Source organism: Vulpes lagopus, chromosome 15 (assembly GCF_018345385.1).
Source record: "Vulpes lagopus strain Blue_001 chromosome 15, ASM1834538v1, whole genome shotgun sequence".
Taxonomy (NCBI): domain Eukaryota; kingdom Metazoa; phylum Chordata; class Mammalia; order Carnivora; family Canidae; genus Vulpes; species Vulpes lagopus.
The window spans coordinates 8,860,303-8,878,954 of record NC_054838.1 but is presented as its reverse complement, the minus strand read 5'-3'; the positions used below and the strand labels follow the sequence as shown (position 1 = coordinate 8,878,954).

The window sequence follows — 18,652 nt, the reverse complement described above, 5'->3', positions numbered from 1 at the left end:
ATCATCTCACAAATGTGCAGAAGGCTGCAGTGTTGTCACCTGGAGCCTACTTTAAAAAGAAAAAAAAGTCTAACACTGAAAAAGTGAGAAGTTACTAAAATTTTAACTTTATCTGCTATACTATTGTATGTTTACTTACTAGACTTACATTTAGGAAGAGTGCATAAGAGTACTCATATGACATATGCTCAAATGTAGGACACACTGAGGAATACTTTGTGTCATCATTTCACCAAAAAAAAATTGCTAACTGGAACATATCTTAGATCAAGTCCAATTTTATCATTCTGTGAGTGAGCAAATCTGGGTTAAGCTACCTGTCCAAGATAACTCAAACTAGTGATGTGGGAACCACAAACTTCTGAAATAGGAATGAGGGAACCAGATAAATTTTCTAAACTTAGTAATTTTTAAAAATATGTATTTATGGAGGGAGGGCACATGTGCAAGGAGGGGGTGGGGTAGGGGCTGAGGGAGAGAGAAAATCCCAAGCCGACTCAACATGAAGGCTGAGCGTGTTGCCTGATACAGGTGTCAACCCCACAACCATGAGATAATGACCTAAGCTAAAAATCAAGTCAGATGCTTAACCAAGAAACCCAGACACCCTAAACTTAACATTTAATACAAACTAAAGAATATATACATGTGTGTATATGCATACACACACACACAGAAACATATACACTAATTTCAAATAATAAACACCCATGCACCAACCTGCTCACATATTATCTAGAATAGCAACGTCCAACAAAGCTTTCTGCCATGATGAAAAAGATCTATATGTGAGGGGGATCTAATAGCCACAAACCACATGTGGCCATTGACAATCAAAATGTGGCTGGTGGGCGGCCCGATGGCCCAGCAGTTTAGCGCCGCCTGCGGCCTGGGGTGTGATTCTGGAGACCCCGGATCAGATCCCGCATCAGGCTCCCTGCATGGAGCCTGCTTCTCTTGCCTGTGTCTCTGGCTCTGTCTCTCTCTGTGTCTGTCGTGAATAAATGAATAAAATTTTTTTTTTTAATGTGGCTGGCATGACTGAAAAACTCAATGTTTAATTTTATCTAATTTTGACAAATAGCCACTTGTGGCTACAGGATACCATATTTGACAGCACAGACCTCTCCAACAGCATAGCATCTGAGTAGTCCTCTCACCCATTCAACTGTCTCCCTTGAAGGTATATTTACCTTCCTCTGCTTTCACCTTCTAGTTTTACCACATGTGTCTATCCCTAAAAAATACACTATTTTATTGTTTAGTTTTAATTTTGTTGGCTTTATCAGAATATAATTTTGCACAGAACTTCTGTTTTTTTCACTCGATAGGATGTTTCCAAGATTCACTTATATTGTTGCATGTTGCAGCTCCTTTTCACTGCCACACAGTACTGTTTTCCATTGTGTGAATATACAACAAATTATCCTTCCTTCTGATAAGGCACATTTGGGTTGTTTCTAACTTTTAGTTATGAATGATTCTGCAAGTGTCTGCTGCTTCATATACTGTGAATTCTCTAAGGTATCTACCTAGCTAGATGTAGAAGGAATATAAATCATACATAATCAAATTAACAAAGCCAAATTGTTCTCCAAAATGGTTAAATAACCACCGAACCACCAGTAGTGTTTAAAATTCCCATTCATCTGCATCTTCCAAATCATTTCAAATCATCTTAATTTATGCTAATCTAGTGAGGAAAAATATAAAGTTCTTTTTCTACTCTCAACATTTCTCCCACCAAATAATACATCACACTCCCCTCATTAAGAAACTTGACAGAGGGGGATCCCTGGGTGGCTCAGTGGTTTGGCGCTTGCCTTCTGCCCAGGGCGTGATCCTGGAGTCCCGGGATCGAGTCCCATGTCGGGCTCCCTGCATGGCCTGCTTCTCCCTCTGCCTGTGTCTCTGCCTCTCTTTCTGTGTCTCTCCTGAATAAATAAATAAAATTAAAAAAAAAAAAAAAAAAAAAAACCTTGACAGAGTGGGGCGCCTGGGTGGCTGGGTGGGTTGAGCTCTGCCTTTTGCTCAGGTCATGACCTCAGGGTCCTGGAATGAAGCCCCACATTGCGCTCTCTGCTCCTTAGGGAGCCTGCTTCTCCCTCTCCCTCTGCCCGCTGCTCCCCCTGCTTGTGTTCTCTCTCTCCCTCTGTCAGATAGATAAATCGATTGATCCCTCTGTCAGATCGATCGATCGATCTTAACTTGATATAGTGGCTCTTTGAAGAGGAGACACAAAGGGTGCAGTGCTCAGCACGATGATACTTCTCTTCCTACAAAATCTACACCTGACACAGAAAATAAAAATCATTCAAATCAATTAAATAAACACTTTCAGTCTTGAGGCTTCACAACCTTGCCCAGACGTGCAAACTGCCCCATCTAGGGCAAATCCAACAAAAATGCCACACGTGCATGGTTCTTGCATGGAGAAGTCTTAAGGAAGCATTAAGAATCACAAAACTAGAAAGCGGGGGGGGGGGGGGGGGGGGGGTGTTGCCTCAGAGCATACACTGGGGGGGGGGGGGGGCGGGATCAAAGAGGCTGGACCAAGAGCCTGGAGCAACCTGGAAACTTGCTAGTCGTGCTCCAGAAATATAGGTGAGGCTTCCGGGTCAGGCCTCCCGCTCAACCTTTCAACCACTCAGGGGGATCTCTTCTGGGCCTCCAAGCCCTGTTTCCACGTCCGGTACCTGCTCAAGGCACAGGCTACCCTTTCACTCCATCCCTGCACGGACAGGTAGCGCCCCGCGGCGGCCGGGCGCAGGGCTGGGGCAGGGAGTACCACGGCCCCGTCCCCGCGGTCGGGGTACGCCGCACGAGTAAGTAAACGATCGTAAATCAAGTACGATTCCCACGGTGGGATCATGCACCCGTCGGAACGCGAGCAGAGCGAACGGCGCGGTCCCGAGATGCAGAGCCGTCGGAGTTGGGACTAGAGACAAGGGGCTGCGAGGCAAGAGAAGCGGGGCGCGGTCAGGGGACGCGCGAGCCGGGAGCCGCGTAAGACCGCAGACGCCCGCGGCGCGAGAAAGTCTCGCAGGGGGTGGAGGCCCGGAGCGGGGGGGGGGCGGGGGGCGGCAGGGGCTCGCGGGGGGTGGGCGGAGCCACGGGCGTCGGGCCGGGGACCCAGGGAGGGCGCGGGGGCTCGCGGGGATGGGCGGAGCCACGGGCGTCGGGCCGGGGACCCAGGGAGGGCGCGGGGGCTCGCGGGGATGGGCGGAGCCACGGGCCTCGGGCCGGGGACCAGGGAGGAGCGCGGGGAGTCGCGGGGATGGGCGGAGCCACGGGCCTCGGGCCGGGGACCCAGGGAGGGCGCGGGGGCTCGCGGGGATGGGCGGAGCCACGGGCCTCGGGCCGGGGACCACGGAGGGGAAGGGAGGGAGGGGCGGAGGGGGCGGGGACTCGCGGGGACGGGCGGAGCCACAGGGCCTCGGGCCGGGGACCCACGGAGGGGAAGGGGAGGGGAGGGGCGGAGGGGGCGGGGACTCGCGGGGACGGGCGGAGCCACGGGCCCCGGGCCGGGGACCCAGGGAGGGGGCGGGGGCTCGCGGGGGTGGGCGGAGCCACGCCCACGCCGGCCGGGGACCCAGGGAGGGGTGGGGAAGGGGGCTCGCGGGGGTGGGCGGAGCCACGGCCCCCGCCCCCACCGGCCGGGAACCCAGGGAGGGCGCCGGGGCGGATGGGGGGTCAGACCCGCAGCCTCCCGGGGACCGCGCCCTGCAGCCCGCTCCAAGCCCCGGGGCGAGTCGGGGAAACGCAAGGATGAGGCGGCCCCACCCCCGGCCCCCGGCCCCCGGCCCGCCCGCACCTTGCCCAGGAGCCGCCTGAGACCCTCGCAGTCGAACTCCATCTCCACCCACGTCCGGGAGCAGACAGCCGCGACCGCAGCGCGCACCTGCCGCCGCGCCCACGCCTGGACGGAGGCCGCCGAGGCCCAAGCCTCGCGAGCGGCGCGAGGCCACGCCCCCATCCTGCTCCGCCCCCTGCCCCGCCCACGCCCCGCCCCCCGCGTCCAACGCCCAGGTCCGCGGCTGCTCGGCTCCGCCCGGGGTACCCCGCGCCCCGGCGTGGACCCTGCGCGGCGTGGGCCAGGCGGCAGCGCCCGGGGGGGGGGTCGCGACCCCGCTCGCTGGAAGGAGGCTTGGGGACGTCTGTAAGGAGAGGAATAGGAAGGACCCGAGGAGAAGCAGTGAAGGAGGCAGCAGCAGCTCGCGATGCCTGGGCAGAGTCCCGGAGGGTGTGTGGATCCAGCCAGAGTCGGCAGAGGATCCCGACCAAAACCTGTAGTTAGATGCGGGAAGGAAGAGGTAACGGAACTCCAAAAGCAGATTCAGGGAGCTGGAAAGGGGAAATGGAGTCACGAGGAGCATGGTCGAAAAACTGGGAGATGGGTGGGTTGGTGCAGCATGCGGGGAGGGGTGGCCCTTTTTTCGTTTTTTTTCTTTTCTTTTCTTTTTTTTTTTTTTTTAATGAGGATGCGCCATAACTTTGGTGGCAGAGAAAGGAAAAAGCCAGGTCAGAAGAGTTTGAGCACCAGAGGAGGTAGATGGGTAGATAAGGTCATCTTCGTAGAGAGGACCAAGAGATGCAATCCGTGGCTTTGTCTGGGCTTCTTGACTTATGATTTACTTCCCTGCTTTATCCCCGACTTGAGCCACTGGGCTTAAAAAAGTCGCAGCAGATGGGTATTGTAACCGTCAGGAGGTTGGGGGAGCAGGACTGTGATCTTGTTTGCAGGGAGAGCTGAAGAAAGGAATGCTGTGATTTAATTTAGGAGGAGAAGGTAAAGGCTGGAAAGGATATTTATTCATTCAGCAAACTTTTCTGGAGCATTGACTGTTTGTTTGCTAGGTATTTTTCTAGGTCTGAAGATACAGCAGTGAACAGAATACACAAAAATATCAGTTGTCCTGGGATCCCTGGGTGGCGCAGCGGTTTGGCGCCTGCCTTTGGCCCAGGGCGCGATCCTGGAGACCCGGGATCGAATCCCACGTCGGGCTCCCGGTGGATGGAGCCTGCTTCTCCCTCTGCCTGTGTCTCTGCCTCTCTCTCTCTCTGTGACTATCATAAATAAAAATATATATATATATCAGTTGTCCTGAGGCTGTCCATCCTTTCATTAGGAGGAGAGCAAAACAATACAATACATATAATAAGTAAGTAAATTAGAGCATAGGTTGGAAGGTAATTAAGTGGGTTGTGGGTAGTAAGTTTTTAAAAGACAGGGTAAGGAGATTAGGGTAGGTCTCCCTGAGAGGTGAGAGAGTAAGGGTTCTAGATTAGAGGGCATTCAAAGCAGAGTTCCTAAGATAGGCATGAGCTCAAAACAAGAAGGCCAGTGTGGCTGGAGCAGAATAAAGTAAGAGGTGAGGAAACAGAAGGAGGCTAACTCAGAGAAATAAGGGGGAGGCCACAAATGGTTTAGGGCAGTGATTCTTCCACTGTGGCCCCCAGACTCACAGTCTCAGCATCACCTGGAACCTGTTTTATTTTTATTTATTTTTATTTATTTATGATAGTCACAGAGAGAGAGAGAGAGGCAGAGACATAGGCAGAGGGAGAAGCAGGCTCCATGCACCAGGAGCCCGACGTGGGATTCAATCCTGGGACTCCAGGATCGCGCCCTGGGCCAAAGGCAGGCGCTAAATCGCTGCACCACCCAGGGATCCCCTTTTTTTTTTTTTTGGAACCTGTTTTAAATACAGATTCTAAGACCCCCCATCCCCAGACTTATAGAATCAGAAACTCTGGGGGAAGGGTAGAGTTCAAGCAGTCCTTTTTTTTACAAACCGGATGAATCTAATGCGCAGTGAAGTCTAAGAACCGCTGTGGGGCCTTGGTAGACATTTGTGACTTTGGCTTGTCAGTAGCCTCCAGCCAGAAGAGCATCAGAAACACACCCACACTTAAGCAGGTTGGGTTGATTACCCTTTGCAGCGAGGGAACAGATACTGGGGAGAACCATTGGGCCTGCTCATTTTGAGAATGTTAGTAAGACCTATTACAGGATTGGGGCTTTGGGTGACCCTTTGGGGAGGGTTTAATGAAGTGAACCTTCACTTTGGATTGGGTGCTGTCAGAAAGCAGAGACAGTTCTGTGATTGGATATCTCAATATCTACAAAATGGGCACACTCGAGCAAGGATAAAGCAGTAATTGGTAAAGAAGTAGCAATCACTCATAATAGAGGGAAGACGATATTTGGCATTTCATGGGCTGCACAGCGACCTTGGTTTGTCTCTGCTTAGACAAAATTATGAAGTGGCTTTATTTGGTCTCATTTTATCATGGTCTGAGGGACCCTGTCTGCTGTTTGTGTTCTGTGAGATTGTTTTATCTGACAAGAGAGTAACCCAGCCTTGCTCTGAGTGCCAGGTCAACCTCTAACAACACTGAGACCTTTGTAGCTGGGTCAGACCAGTTCCCAGATGTCAGGGAACTTTTTTCTTTCTTAGGCTTTTATCTGAGAGAAAGAGGAAGGGACTGGAGAGTTTTGGATAGAGCAGTGATGTGACTGAGTTTTAAAAGAATAAGTCTGACTGCTGCATTGTGAAGAGAGTGTATGGGGCAAGAGAGGAAGCCAGGAGAGAAGGTAGGAGGGGGGAGATGGAAAGATAAGAGACCTCTAAAGAGACCCCCAGGCAGATCTAACAAACCTTGGAAACAATGGGACTTCCAGGGCCTCTAAGATCTCACAGACCCTGTCAGACATCCATTAATCAAGGAAAAGATACCAAATTGGAAGCGAGGCCTGAGCAAGGTTCTTCAATCTTTTATGAAAGAACCTTTTATGGAAGATGCCTTCCATCCAAACAGCTCATTGTCTTCTGGTTTAGTTACCATGAATGATTTACAGCCACAGTGAACATTTTATGCCCCTTTGTGCGTGTGTGTGTGTGTGTTTGTGTATGTGTGTAGCCATCATTTCCTGTGGGGAAGGTACATTGCTAAGAGTTGTATGTGCTTTATCACAGTTAATCTTCACAGAACCCTATGACCTAGATAAAAGTATCTCAGTTCTACTGGTGAGGAAACTGAGGTTTAGGGTTGTATTACCTATTTCCTTATTTCTGAGAACCTGTTCAGTAAGACGTGTTATTGACAATGTTTTGGGAGAGAAAAGATTACAAAATTGAATATAAATACTAATTTTAACACACCTATTTGAAAGGAGCTAAAATGTGAAAAAGTATGCACCTTAAAATAGAGGATGTATGGTATAATTGGCTCCATTTTACAAAAAGGGAAACCGGGATTCAGAAAGGTTAAGTTATTGCAGAAGGTGGTGTTAGAGACCATGTTCTTAATCTATGCATGTTGCTGCCTCTGTGTATGTGAAGTTGTGGTGAAATTTTGTGATTAATAATCTCTAGGAAGCTGGAATTCTGTGCCTATTGGTACTTCATCATAAGAAGATTGTTTAGTACAAACACTCGCTGACTTGCTACAACCCCCACACACATCCAGAAATTGGCGCTATTACATCCTGTAATCTAACCAGGCTGAAACATTCACTTTTTCCTAAACACATTATGTCTTCCTTGCTTCATGCCTTAATGCCCTGCCTGGGATATTTTATTATACCAGCTACTTCCATCTCTTCCTCTCCTTCTGTCCCCAAAGACTGTAAGGTCCTGGCAGATAGCTGTCAAATCTCATGTATCTCTGTATTCCTAGTGCCTAGCATGCTTGAATTTATGCATGGCTTCATTCTTCTAACATTTGGTAAGTTTGCTGAATGAATGAGAGTGTAGGGTGACCAAAGCCATAGGGAGACGATGGCACAGTGTACTAATTCTCGGCCTTATCTGAGTTTAGGTTTGGAAGATACAGACCTGTCCCAGAAAAATGTACATGCCAACATACGCAGTCCATTTTGTGTCCAATTTCAGGAGTGTTCATGGATCCACTGAATCCCATCCCTGTACCCTGGTTTAAGAAACTCAAATGTAGTCAGTGGGAGCATTATTTGCTACAAACTTTAGGTAAAGTAATCTGACATATCTTTTGTTCTATAAACCTACCTTAGGAAACTTGTCTTCCTGAAATAAAAATACCCAAGACACAGATACAAAGATGTTAATGATATTTAAAGGACACAAAAGATCCCCAAACTAAGAAATGGAAAAGTGTATATTCTGCATCTTTGTTTGCAGCTTGTGAAAAGTCACAAGAATGGCTTGTTTAAAATATGAATTTTTTTGGGGGGTGCTCTTCTGGTCGCTGTTTACACTCTTTGTTTTCATAGTTATTGGTTCTATCAGACATATTGTTCAGGGATGAAACCCTAGTATTCTAAATATCAGAGACATGTATCCTCATCACTTTTCTTTTCCCTTTTTCCCTCATTTTTTATTGGGGTAAAATACACATAATCTACAATTTACCTTCATAAGCATTTTTAAGTACACAGTTCACTGGTATTAAATACATTCATAATGTAGCCCAGCCATCTTTACCACCCATTTCCAAAATCCTCTTCATCTTCTAAAAGTGAAACTCTTTATATTTACTAAATAATGTCTTCCTGCTCTTCCTTCCTCCCAGCCCTTGGCAACTCACCATTCTATTTTCTGTCTATGATTTTTTACCTAAGTACCTCACCGATAGAATAGAATAGATAGCCCAAAAATAAATACTTGCATACATGGTCAAATGATTTTTGACAGGAGTGCCAAGACCATTCAATGAAGGAAGGGACAGTTTTTTCAACAAATGCTGCTGGGAAAACTGGACATCCATATGCAAGAATGAATTGGACTCTTATCTAATACACCATATTACAGAAATTAACTCAAAAATGGATCAAGGACCTAAATGTAAGACCTAAAACAATTAAGCTGTTAGGGATACCTGGGTGGCTCAGCAGTTGAGCATCTGCCTTTGTCTCAGGGTGTGATCCTGCGGTTCTGGAATCAAGTCCCACATCAGGCTCCCTGCGAGGAGCCTGCTTCTCCCGCTGCCTAGGTCTCTGCCTCTCTATGTCTCTCATGAATAAATAAAATCTTTTAAATTTTTTTAAAACGCAATAAAACTTTTAGAGGAAAACATAAGAAAAAACTTCACGACATTGGATTTGGCAGTGATTTCTTGGATATGACACCAAGGCAGAGACAACAAAAGAAAAAATAAGCAAATTGGATCTCGTGAAAATTTTAAAAATGTTTGCATCAAAAACCAGTATCCTTTACTTAGATGTATGGAGCTTATGTTGTTGTTCATTGACTGACAGCATATCTGCCTCTCAGGCAGATACTTCCACAGTATCCTTTGTCTTGTGAAAGACATTCTTTGTCCTTATGAAAATGAAATTATGATCTTTCTTTTCTTATGCTAGTTCTTTTTCTGTAGGCATTTTACATAGCCTCCATTTTCGTGCTGTCTGAACTGGCATACCCTTTTTGTCATCTTGCTGCCTTACTGGTTAACAAGTAAAAACCTGGCAATACTCAGAAGAAATTGTCTAAGAAATTTGGTTTAACCATCACAGCATTGTTTATGGTGGTAAAAAAGAAAAAAGTTGGAGAAAACCTAAATGCACAGTGTGCCGTTTAGGAATTCATTGTCCTTCAACTCTGAATCCACCATGCACTGCTGGCTCTGCTATAATGGAGCTGGACCTTGTGAACATTTTTTTCCTTGCTAGTGGGCATGATGTTAAGTTTTATCAATAGAGGGCCTTGGGGAGATACGGTAGGAGGAAGAAACTTCTCTTCCTGGTCCCAGCATGCCTTTGTTCTCCGTGTTCTACTATGTGGCTGCCAGTGGCACATGGGGCATATCCAGTGGTGGTCAGCCCTGTTGAGTTTCAGTGGCCTTTCTATGGACTTTTCCATTGAGTTTCAATGGCATCCCTTCCATGGAACAGTTTGCCTTGCGTTATACCACCAGCACCCCACAGGGTGGCTTCCTGGTATATTCTGCTGGCAGATTCTCAGCGATGATCAGTAAACCTCCCAGAACCTTCTCTGGAGACTTTGTGGCCAATTTCACCAGCATCTAGTGATTCTCTAATTGTCACATCTGGCCTGCAGCAGATAGGATTTCTCTACCACCCAGTTGGTGATGGCCACCATTTCAACAAGTTTTGGATTTCAGCCTTGGAAAGGAGAAACTCTTGCAAGTTTGTTTCTTCCTTGGTTGCTTTGCCTCAGCCTTAGAGGTGTGGCTTCTCCCTGTATATGCTATTTCTATATATGTAGAGCTTTCTGCATTTTCCTTAGTTAATCTCTTGTTCCTACTTACTAATTCTCTTTATTTAGCTTTCTTAGTTGAAATTGAAATTACTGTGTGGTTTCTGTCTCTGGACGGATATAGTCATCATGAGGAGAAAGGAAATAAATGGGGAGTATTATGCAGGAATTTAAAAAGAATGAGAATAAGGATCAACTGCTACAGGAGTCGCCTTCTCTCCAAAAACAAATGGAAAACTGCACAAAACAGATGCAGTAATTGTTTTCAGTTTTTGCACAAGAAGCAGCACAAGCCTATGAACTTTGAGAGACAGGAAAGAAAGGAGAAGAGCCTTACAATTGCCCCAGCCTCCTGCCTGGAAACATTTTTCAGACTGCAGCACAGAGGGGTTACCCAAACCGGGGTAATCTTGCTGAGTTGTAAAGAAAGAGCAGAGTACAAAGGAGTCCAGAGTACTAGGAATTTGGAGGATGGAGGCCTGGAGAAGAAGGGGTTCTGCAGAGAGAGAGAACTCTGGAGATCTCCAGAGGGTCCTCATGAACCTCCAGCTGAGTTTCTGCACACCAAAACTGCTGAATTTCTGCATACCAAAACTCCATAAGAACCCCCCCGCCCCCAAACAGCAGGTCAAAACTTCTTGGAGCTCCCAGAGAGGCTCAGAGTTGTGGCAAATTCCACACATTTGAAAAACTGAACACAACAGGCATCAGAGAGAGTGCCCAGTGGGAATCAGAAGGGTCAGTCATGGGGAGAATTATTCTCAGAGTAAAAGATGTTCTGTGCCCACCATAACAAGTCCTAAAGCAAGCCTCGGAAGAATCAGACTGAGCCCAAACATCCTGGAAGAAAACCCCACACTACTGAAAGGAATGTGAGTCCAGCAAACAGCCCTGTAAAGTTTGCCATGTTGAACATCCAACCTAAAAGTTCCCAGACATTCAAAAGAAGTAGGAAAATATCGCCCATAACAAAAAGAGAAAGATCAACCATCAAAACAACTCCAGAAATGAGAGAGAGATGATAGATTTGTAGATCAGTCTTATAAAAACTCTCAAGGATGCAAAGGAAAACATGAACATGATGTGGGAAAAAAATGAAAGTATTTTTTTAAAAGACAACTTGAACTTGAAGAGATGATGAAAAGTATGTCAAATGAGGGCAGCCCAGGTGGCTCAGTGGTTTAGCGCTGCCTTCAGCCCAGGGTGTGATCCTGGAGACCCGGGATCGAGTCCCACATTGGGCTCCCTGCATGGAGCCTGCTTCTCCCTCTGCCTGTGTCTCTGTCTCTCTCTCTCTCTCATAAATAAAATCTTAAAAAAGAAAGAAAGAAAGAAAAGTATGTCAAATGAAAATGCACTGCATGGGTCTCAAGATTAGACACTAGAGGAGAATAATGAGTGAACTTGAAAATCAAAGCCATGGAAAATTCAAAATGAAACAAAGAGGGCAGCCCTGGTGGCTCAGGGGTTTAGTGCCGCCTTCAGCCCAGGGTGTGATCCTGGAGACCCGGGATTGAGTCCCACGTCCGGCTCCCTGCATGGAGCCTGCTTCTCCCTCTGCCTGTGTCTCTGCCTCTCTCTCTCTCTCTCTCTCTCTGTGTATATTAATAAATAAATAAAATCTTTAAAACAAAAACACAAAATGAAACAAAGACCACCAGCAAGTGGGACATGTTCACACTGGGTACTGGCCTTACAGACATCTAATGGACCTCACAGAGAGGGACAGGCAGGCAGAAAAAATATTTGAGGAAATAGTGGCCAAATATTTTTCCAATTTGGTGAAAACCATAAGCCCACAGTTCCAAGAAGCAAACCCCAAATAGAAGAAACATGCAGAAAATTACATGGTCCTATCAAAGTAAAATTGCTGAGAACTAGCAATAAAGGTTTTTTTAACAGGCACTTACCATGTGATTCAAGTACCCCCACTGGGATTCACCCTAGAGAAACTAAAACTTAACGTTCATACAAAAAACTGTACCCAAAGATTTATAATAACTGTTCGTTATAACCCAACCTGGAAACAACCCAAATGTTCTTTGACAGGTAAATTGATAAACTGCTATGTCCATGCAGCAGACCGTATGTTCATTCAATAAAACAGCACAAACTACTGTACTATGTGGATGAATCTTAAAAACATTATGTTACGTGAAAGAAGCCAATGAATGAGTTTTTTAGTTCTCTTTATGTGAAGTTCTGGAAAATGCAAAAGCAGATAGTTTCCAGGGGGCAGGGAGTTCAGTGGGGGAGGACACTAGTAGCAAAGGGAGCTTTGTGAGATGATTGAACTTTTTTCTCTTCTATTTATGGTTGTTGTTACAAGCCTGACACAGAGAGAACTCCTCAACTCCACACTAAAAAAGTGTATTTTATCATATGTGATTTATACCTCAATAAAGCTTATTGTTAAAAAAAAGAATGTGTTTAGATTTTTTTTATCCATTGTTAACAGGATAAAAGCAAGTTGCATAGTAGCATAGGTAGTATGATCACGTTTAATAAGGCAACACTGAAAAGAAACCCTTCTATCCCTTTACATGTGGACTGATGTTTGCAAGCCCATGGAAGATTCTTTGGCAGAAGGGTACACACCAGGCTTGGTTACATCATGGGGATGGGAACTAAGGGGAAAGAGAGGGGAGATAGTTAAATTTTTCTTAGATATCTGTGGGTGGTTTCATGTTTTGCCATGAGCACCTGTTATTTTCATAATTTAAAAATAATGAAAATAAAGAAGATATCAACATAACCCATGGGGACGTGTGTCTGTAGAAAGAATTCTGATGGAGAGACGGGTCCATTGTGACAGTACAAGGAGGTCAGAAGGGTGAAGATGAGATCATTAGACTTGACAAAAAGGAGATTTTTGATAACCTCCGAGAGCATCTGAGTAGCCATGTGGGGGCCAGAAGTCAGAATGCAATGTGTGGAAGAAAGGTAGAGTTTGAGAAGAAAGGCTTTGAGTGTTTCAGAAGTTTGGGCATAAAAGGAAATTTAGAAACAGGTTAGGAAGGAGCCACAGCATCATTTGGAGGTTTTTGTGATGAAAGAATTTCCTTGTGGCTTCTGAAGGCCAAGAGAGGAGAACCAGCAGAGAGTCACTGACCAAAGCTATTGAAGAATGGTATAAAATGGTGGTGACAGAGCCCTTGAGATGATGAGGGGGTTGCAGGGACAGAAATAAGAGATGTCTCACTGCCCTGGAATTGAGTTTATTGCATTCACAGCTGTCATAGGCCTAAGAACACACCCTTTCCAGTTCCTGTCTGGATTCTAGGGAGCCCAATTTCCTAACAGATGGCTGGGCCATGAGTCCTGGCCCTGATCTGGAGCATCAGCTGTGTGACCTAGTGCTAGTCACTTAGGCTCTCTACGCTCTGGTCTTCTCATTAGTAAATGTGCTTGATAATAGAATCTACTTCATATTGTTGCTATGAGTGAATGCATACAAAAAGCTAAGTTTGCTGCTCAGCTACTGGTCTTGGGGCAGTATCTTTGACATGTGAGCCCGGGCCATGTGACCAATGATGTCACAATGCCCTACTGGACTCCAACTTCTCCACTAGGAAGTTCCGGATCCTTTGGAGCCAAGGATTGGAACTGACATGCAAGACCTCTACCAACTGAGGGTTTCATGAGCGCACTCCTCTGCCAAGATCTTGGTGAAGAGTCTTTGACTGCAGTTGTGTCTTAGACATTGTTTTACTTGTTATCATGATCGTGCTTGGCTGGATGCTTTTTGTTGGACTTGCATGTTACATGGGCACATTTCCGGAGTTCATGGTAAGTAATAGCCCTGCCTGTGGATCCCTGATAGTAGTCCATCCTGGCTCTGGTCCTGGCTCACCCTCCCAGCTGGGAGTTGTGACCAAATGGGAAAGATAGTTGAGGTCTCACTACTAAATAGAGGTCAGGATGCAATGGCAACAAAGTTAGTTTCCCAGGCTACTTCTCATCCCATTGGGGTATCTCTGAGTACCACCTGCCCCTTGGGTATGTAATAGCACTTATTTCAAAGCATTACAGAATTTATCAGAGAGCTTCTGAAGACTGGTTTTTAGGCCAAGGAGATCAGTGGTCACTGGTAGGAAAGGCAATATGGACATTGGTGGGACCTCCCGAGAGCCCCTCCGGTCCTACAGAGGCAGTCACCTACTAGGCCAACAAGTAGAACCACTTCTGCCTTTAAATTTCTTTCTGACTCAGCCTCCAACTCTGAAGTGGAAGGAGAAGTGGCCTGTTCAGGAGAACAAGACACGACTGAGGAGCTGGGCTTTGGATGAAGACCCGCAACTCTGAGTGAGTGGTCAGATCTGCTGAACTCAGTTCCTCCCTTTCCAGAGAACGTGGTGACACCCTAAAATCTCAATGGAGAGTTTCTTTTCCCCTGGGAAACAAACTGTCAAAGGGAAAGTGGTTTGAGGTATGTGGTGGGGGAAAGAGAATACAGCAAGTGCTGCTTTGGACAGCAGGCCAAGGTTCAAAGATTTGTTAAGCACATCTAGGTCTATCTTTTCAAAGACCTCTGGTCTATTAGCTTCTCACAAACTCTATAATTAGTTGAATGAGCATTTTTAGCGCCCCTTTTGGCAGACTCCAAGACTAGAGTTAATGTGAGTGAATTCAAGCCCTAACTTTGCTACTCACTAGCTGTGTAAAAAGTTCAATCCCTAGGGAAAGTTTAGTCTCTAAACCTCACTTTCTTCATCTGTACAATGGGGATAGCTCAGTATCTTACTATTTTTGTGAGGATTGCATTTGGGAATTCATGTCAAGCATTTGATGCAAAGCATCAACAACCGAGCAAAATAATGAACTGGTCAACAAAGATTTATTGATGACAACAACCTCAATTGGTTACCCAAAGCCATACAGACCAACTCCATATGTGAAGTTGGGATGCAAGCACAGGTCTCTGGACTCAACCTCTTGCACACATTCCACTAGACCACATCCCACTCCCTTTCATTCAGACCTGTTTTTTCAAAATATGTTCCTGCTATTAAATAAACTTAAAGTCTTAGGAAGACTTCAGTAAGCAACTTTACTTAGTAAGCCAGTGACAGGAGTGGGTTTTCTGGGAAACTTCTCTGGACAGCAGGAGCATCATGTCCCAACCCCAGGGATACTAGAAGTAGGACATGATGTTTTTTTTTTTTTTTCTGCCACCAACCCCAGAATTTCTATGTGAGTATTGACCCAACTGAGCCAGACCTTTGTGTGGGGGTAGGGATGTGGGTGGAGGCATGGGGCACTTGCTTAGCTGAGCCACTGCCACCCTGATCCTGCCCAAACCAAACCACCTCAGATTTTCCAGCTGTGGAATGAGCATAACACCCATCTTCCTTCTCTTCCCTTTCCAGGGAAGTTGTGAGGAGGCATATCCTGCATAATGTGTGTTTAACTGTGGTGTTTCACAAAATGCAAGATTTCTCTTTTTCAAATAGTCTAGCAATAGTGTATAAAGTAATTGCTCACAGCATGCCTAGCCAATCCTCCCAATTAATCCGGGGCCCATTTTGTTTTGTTTACATAACAGTGCTTTTTGTATCTGATTGCATAAAACCAATAGTTAATATTCTGACAGGTGACGAGTTAATAAAGATGTGATGCCAGCTAGATCCAAACCATGGAGGGTCACCGGAGAACAGGGCCTTTCTATTAAGGGTTCTTTGGCCCAACACACCAGGCGTCCTAGTCAACTGTCCCATAGCTACCACTCTGACTGGTCCCCGCAGGGTCACAGGAGCTGATGTCACAATTGGTGTCTGATCTCTGCCCCCCAAAATGGCCCTGGCGAGTCATTGCTGTTCAGACTAGACCACAAAGCTCTTCAGCCAGGAACTATGATGCTGGGCAATCCACCATCTGGTCTTGAATGAAGACAGCCCAGTTCCCAGGACTCAGGGAATAGACCACCACACCTTTCAGTACCATCTATTGTCCCCAGCACACACCACCAGCTGAGCAAGAAGCCCCACAATGATTGTTGTCTTATGGTTGCTTCTCATTGCAGGAACCATGTGGAAGGGATATAAGTATCCCCCAGGAGGGGTAAGTGTGTTTTCTATACCTTTGTTTTCTACACCTACCTTGAAATGTACTCCCTCAGATAAATGAGCTAAGCATCAAAATTCAACTCTAGTAACTTTAGAAACGAATAGTCTTCTCTTTATTTAGAAAGTGGTTGTACCTTACATACTATTATTCACTGAGAGTTCCCTCTGTCTTTCATGTCTTTCTTTTATACATATTTTCCTAAGGGTCATTAGTCTTAAATTCTTCCGTCTCAAATAACCCAGAGATGTAGAGGTAAAGGTATTTCAGGCCTTGAGTCAAAACTGTCTGACATGGGTGACCTAGGATTATGCTCGGGGCGGGGGCCATTTCATGTGCCCAGGCTTCAGTCACATTTCTTAAATCAGCTCACACCAGCAACCTACACTTAACCCTCCCTCCTCAAGTAAACGGCAGTTTATAAAGTGGTTCTGGTGCTAGAGATCTTCTCTCTTCCCATTAGACCTTGGATATTTGTTCTTTTTTGGCTTCTTGTCACCTCCCACATGGCTAAGCCCTTCTGGCAACTGGGATCAGAGGCATTAAGAGATAGGACTGGACAAAGCTACTTCTGCCTGTCCTCGGCAAGGAGGGCAATTGCCTCATCCACACACACAAGCAAACACTAGGTGAGGTCCACCTGACATACTTTTCTTTCCCCAGACCCCGGTGGAAGTAAGCAAAGATGATCCTGGTGAAGTAATGCAGCTCTGAAGCTCACCTGACCAGCTGTACAGTTCCTGTTGTTGGTTTAGCATAAAGTAATTGCACATTATTTTGTCACATTTTATGTAAAAAAATTCCATACTTTTTAAGCTAAGACTTGGTATTCCGTTAGCTGCAAACAGGGAGATGGAGGGTGGGGAGGTAGTTGGGGTAGATGGATGTGATTGGGTCCCCTCTGTTTCAGTCTCTCAGACTAGCAATAAGACTAAGAAACCTAGTTCCATTTGCCCCGTATTCTGTAGACCTAGTTCCCAAGTATAGCCTTTCTCCCCTGTCCAGGCTCCAGGGTCAAAAAAATGTTACAGAAAAGGTGAGAATTGTAGTAACTTCACAGCTATTACCAAGAACTGAAGGCTAATACTGTGTGCAGAAAGGACTTCATTTTAATACTGGGTGCTAAATTATTCATTATTTTAATCTTTATAACCTTCTGGGTTAGGCACTGGCCTTTTAACAAAATGGCAAAAATGAAGTTGAGAGGCCCCAAGTATTTTACCAGCCCCACAGCTCTGGGTTGCAGTCAAGATTAAGATCCAGACCTTCAAAAAATAAAAAATAAAAGATCCAGACTTTCTAGACCCCAAACCCCTTGGCATGTTTTTATGTGCCAAGGAAAAGAGCCAAACAAGAGCCTGTAGCATCCAAGATCTTGGCTGTCTCTTGGCTTAAATGCCTCCCTCACCTGAATAGCAAGGAAGGTGTCTGATGATTTAGCGGTGACTGTTGGTAATACAGGGCAGCACACATAGAAACAAAAGCCAGTCCTCAGTATGATGCAGTTTGAGTTTGAGACCAAGGATGGAAACCCAAGTAGAAGACCCATGCAGTGATTCTGGGCATTTGAGCCCTAGCATATTCCTCATAAGCCCTCTAGATGTGGTTTGGAATTTTCTGACCCTGAGAGGGGAGTGGGGGGTGGGGGGTGTGAGAACTTAACAAGAGCAACTGCTTTTGAAACAGACTGTGTGGAACTTCTCCCATTCTGTGGCTGCCTGGGGATGATGGATGGTCCCATTGTTCAGAAGTGCATCCGTACCACCAAAGTAGATCTTTTGGTTATGTGGGTAACATTGTGTTGATGATGGACTATTTGGTACATTTGCTAAACTATTTTTTAAGTGGCCCTGTGCACTGAATAGATTGCCCTTTTTTTATTCCTTATGAAAAGTGAACTCACTCCATAAGCAACACAGTAATCCTGAATCTAGGATAGTAGCATCTCTTATAATACTTATGTGACCTAGACTCAACTCATCCCATCAAGTTAAGTGCCTACATTTTCTGGCTGCCTGGCTGTGCCTACTTGCCTCCTACATATATTCCAAAGGACTCATCTTTCCCAGTTATTTCAGGCTCTTTTTATTATAGGGGGACAGAACCTGCTCATTTTCTTGACAAGAGGAACTATATACCCAGTACTTCCTCCCTCCGGTTCTGAGTATACCTCCAAGCAGTTGTCCTAACCTGGGTGTCTGGTAGCAGACCAGCTCTCGTAAGCTGGTGGGGGGCGGGGGGGCAGTTGTGGGGGCTGAGCAGACGTGAACATGTCAAGGAGAATGAACAGAGAGGTATGTGTGTAAGGAGGCAAACCCTATCTCAAGTCTGATGAGTCTACTGGGGCTTCTAGCTAAATGTTCAGGGCAATGGAAGAAAATATCTGAGTT

General features: G+C 45.9%; 2 protein-coding genes across 6 annotated transcripts in view; one reads left to right on the top strand and one right to left on the bottom strand.

Annotated features, from left to right (window-relative positions):
• Nucleotides 1-4,378, bottom strand: part of UEVLD (UEV and lactate/malate dehyrogenase domains) — a 50,544-nt gene extending 46,166 nt beyond the window's left edge. For 3 of the 5 annotated variants that reach the window (XR_005983868.1, XR_005983869.1, XM_041729758.1), the window contains exon 1: nt 3,815-4,378. Coding sequence is in view for 1 of the 5 variants with exons in the window: in XM_041729758.1 (XP_041585692.1) it covers nt 3,815-4,376 (562 nt within the window). In the remaining 4 variants the exon portion in view is untranslated. The remainder of the gene's footprint in view (nt 1-3,814) is intronic. The other 2 variants (XM_041729757.1, XM_041729756.1) reach the window with 2 other exon arrangements.
• SPTY2D1OS (SPTY2D1 opposite strand) lies at nt 4,183-18,431 on the top strand. Its single transcript, XM_041729762.1, has 5 exons — nt 4,183-4,313; nt 13,772-13,988; nt 14,412-14,504; nt 16,222-16,259; nt 16,926-18,431. Exons 2-3 carry the CDS (start codon nt 13,920-13,922, stop codon nt 14,502-14,504), a joined length of 162 nt encoding a protein of 53 aa, XP_041585696.1. The 5' UTR covers nt 4,183-4,313; nt 13,772-13,919; the 3' UTR covers nt 16,222-16,259; nt 16,926-18,431.
• The last annotated feature ends 221 nt before the right edge of the window (nt 18,432-18,652 follow it).

Coding starts and splice junctions, on each gene's coding strand:
- SPTY2D1OS (XM_041729762.1), top strand. CDS start 13,920: ATGATCGTGCTTGGCTGGATGCTTTTTGTTGGACTTGCATGTTACATG. Junction 13,989..14,411: donor GCACATTTCCGGAGTTCATG/GTAAGTAATAGC, acceptor TTTCTGACTCAG/CCTCCAACTCTGAAGTGGAA.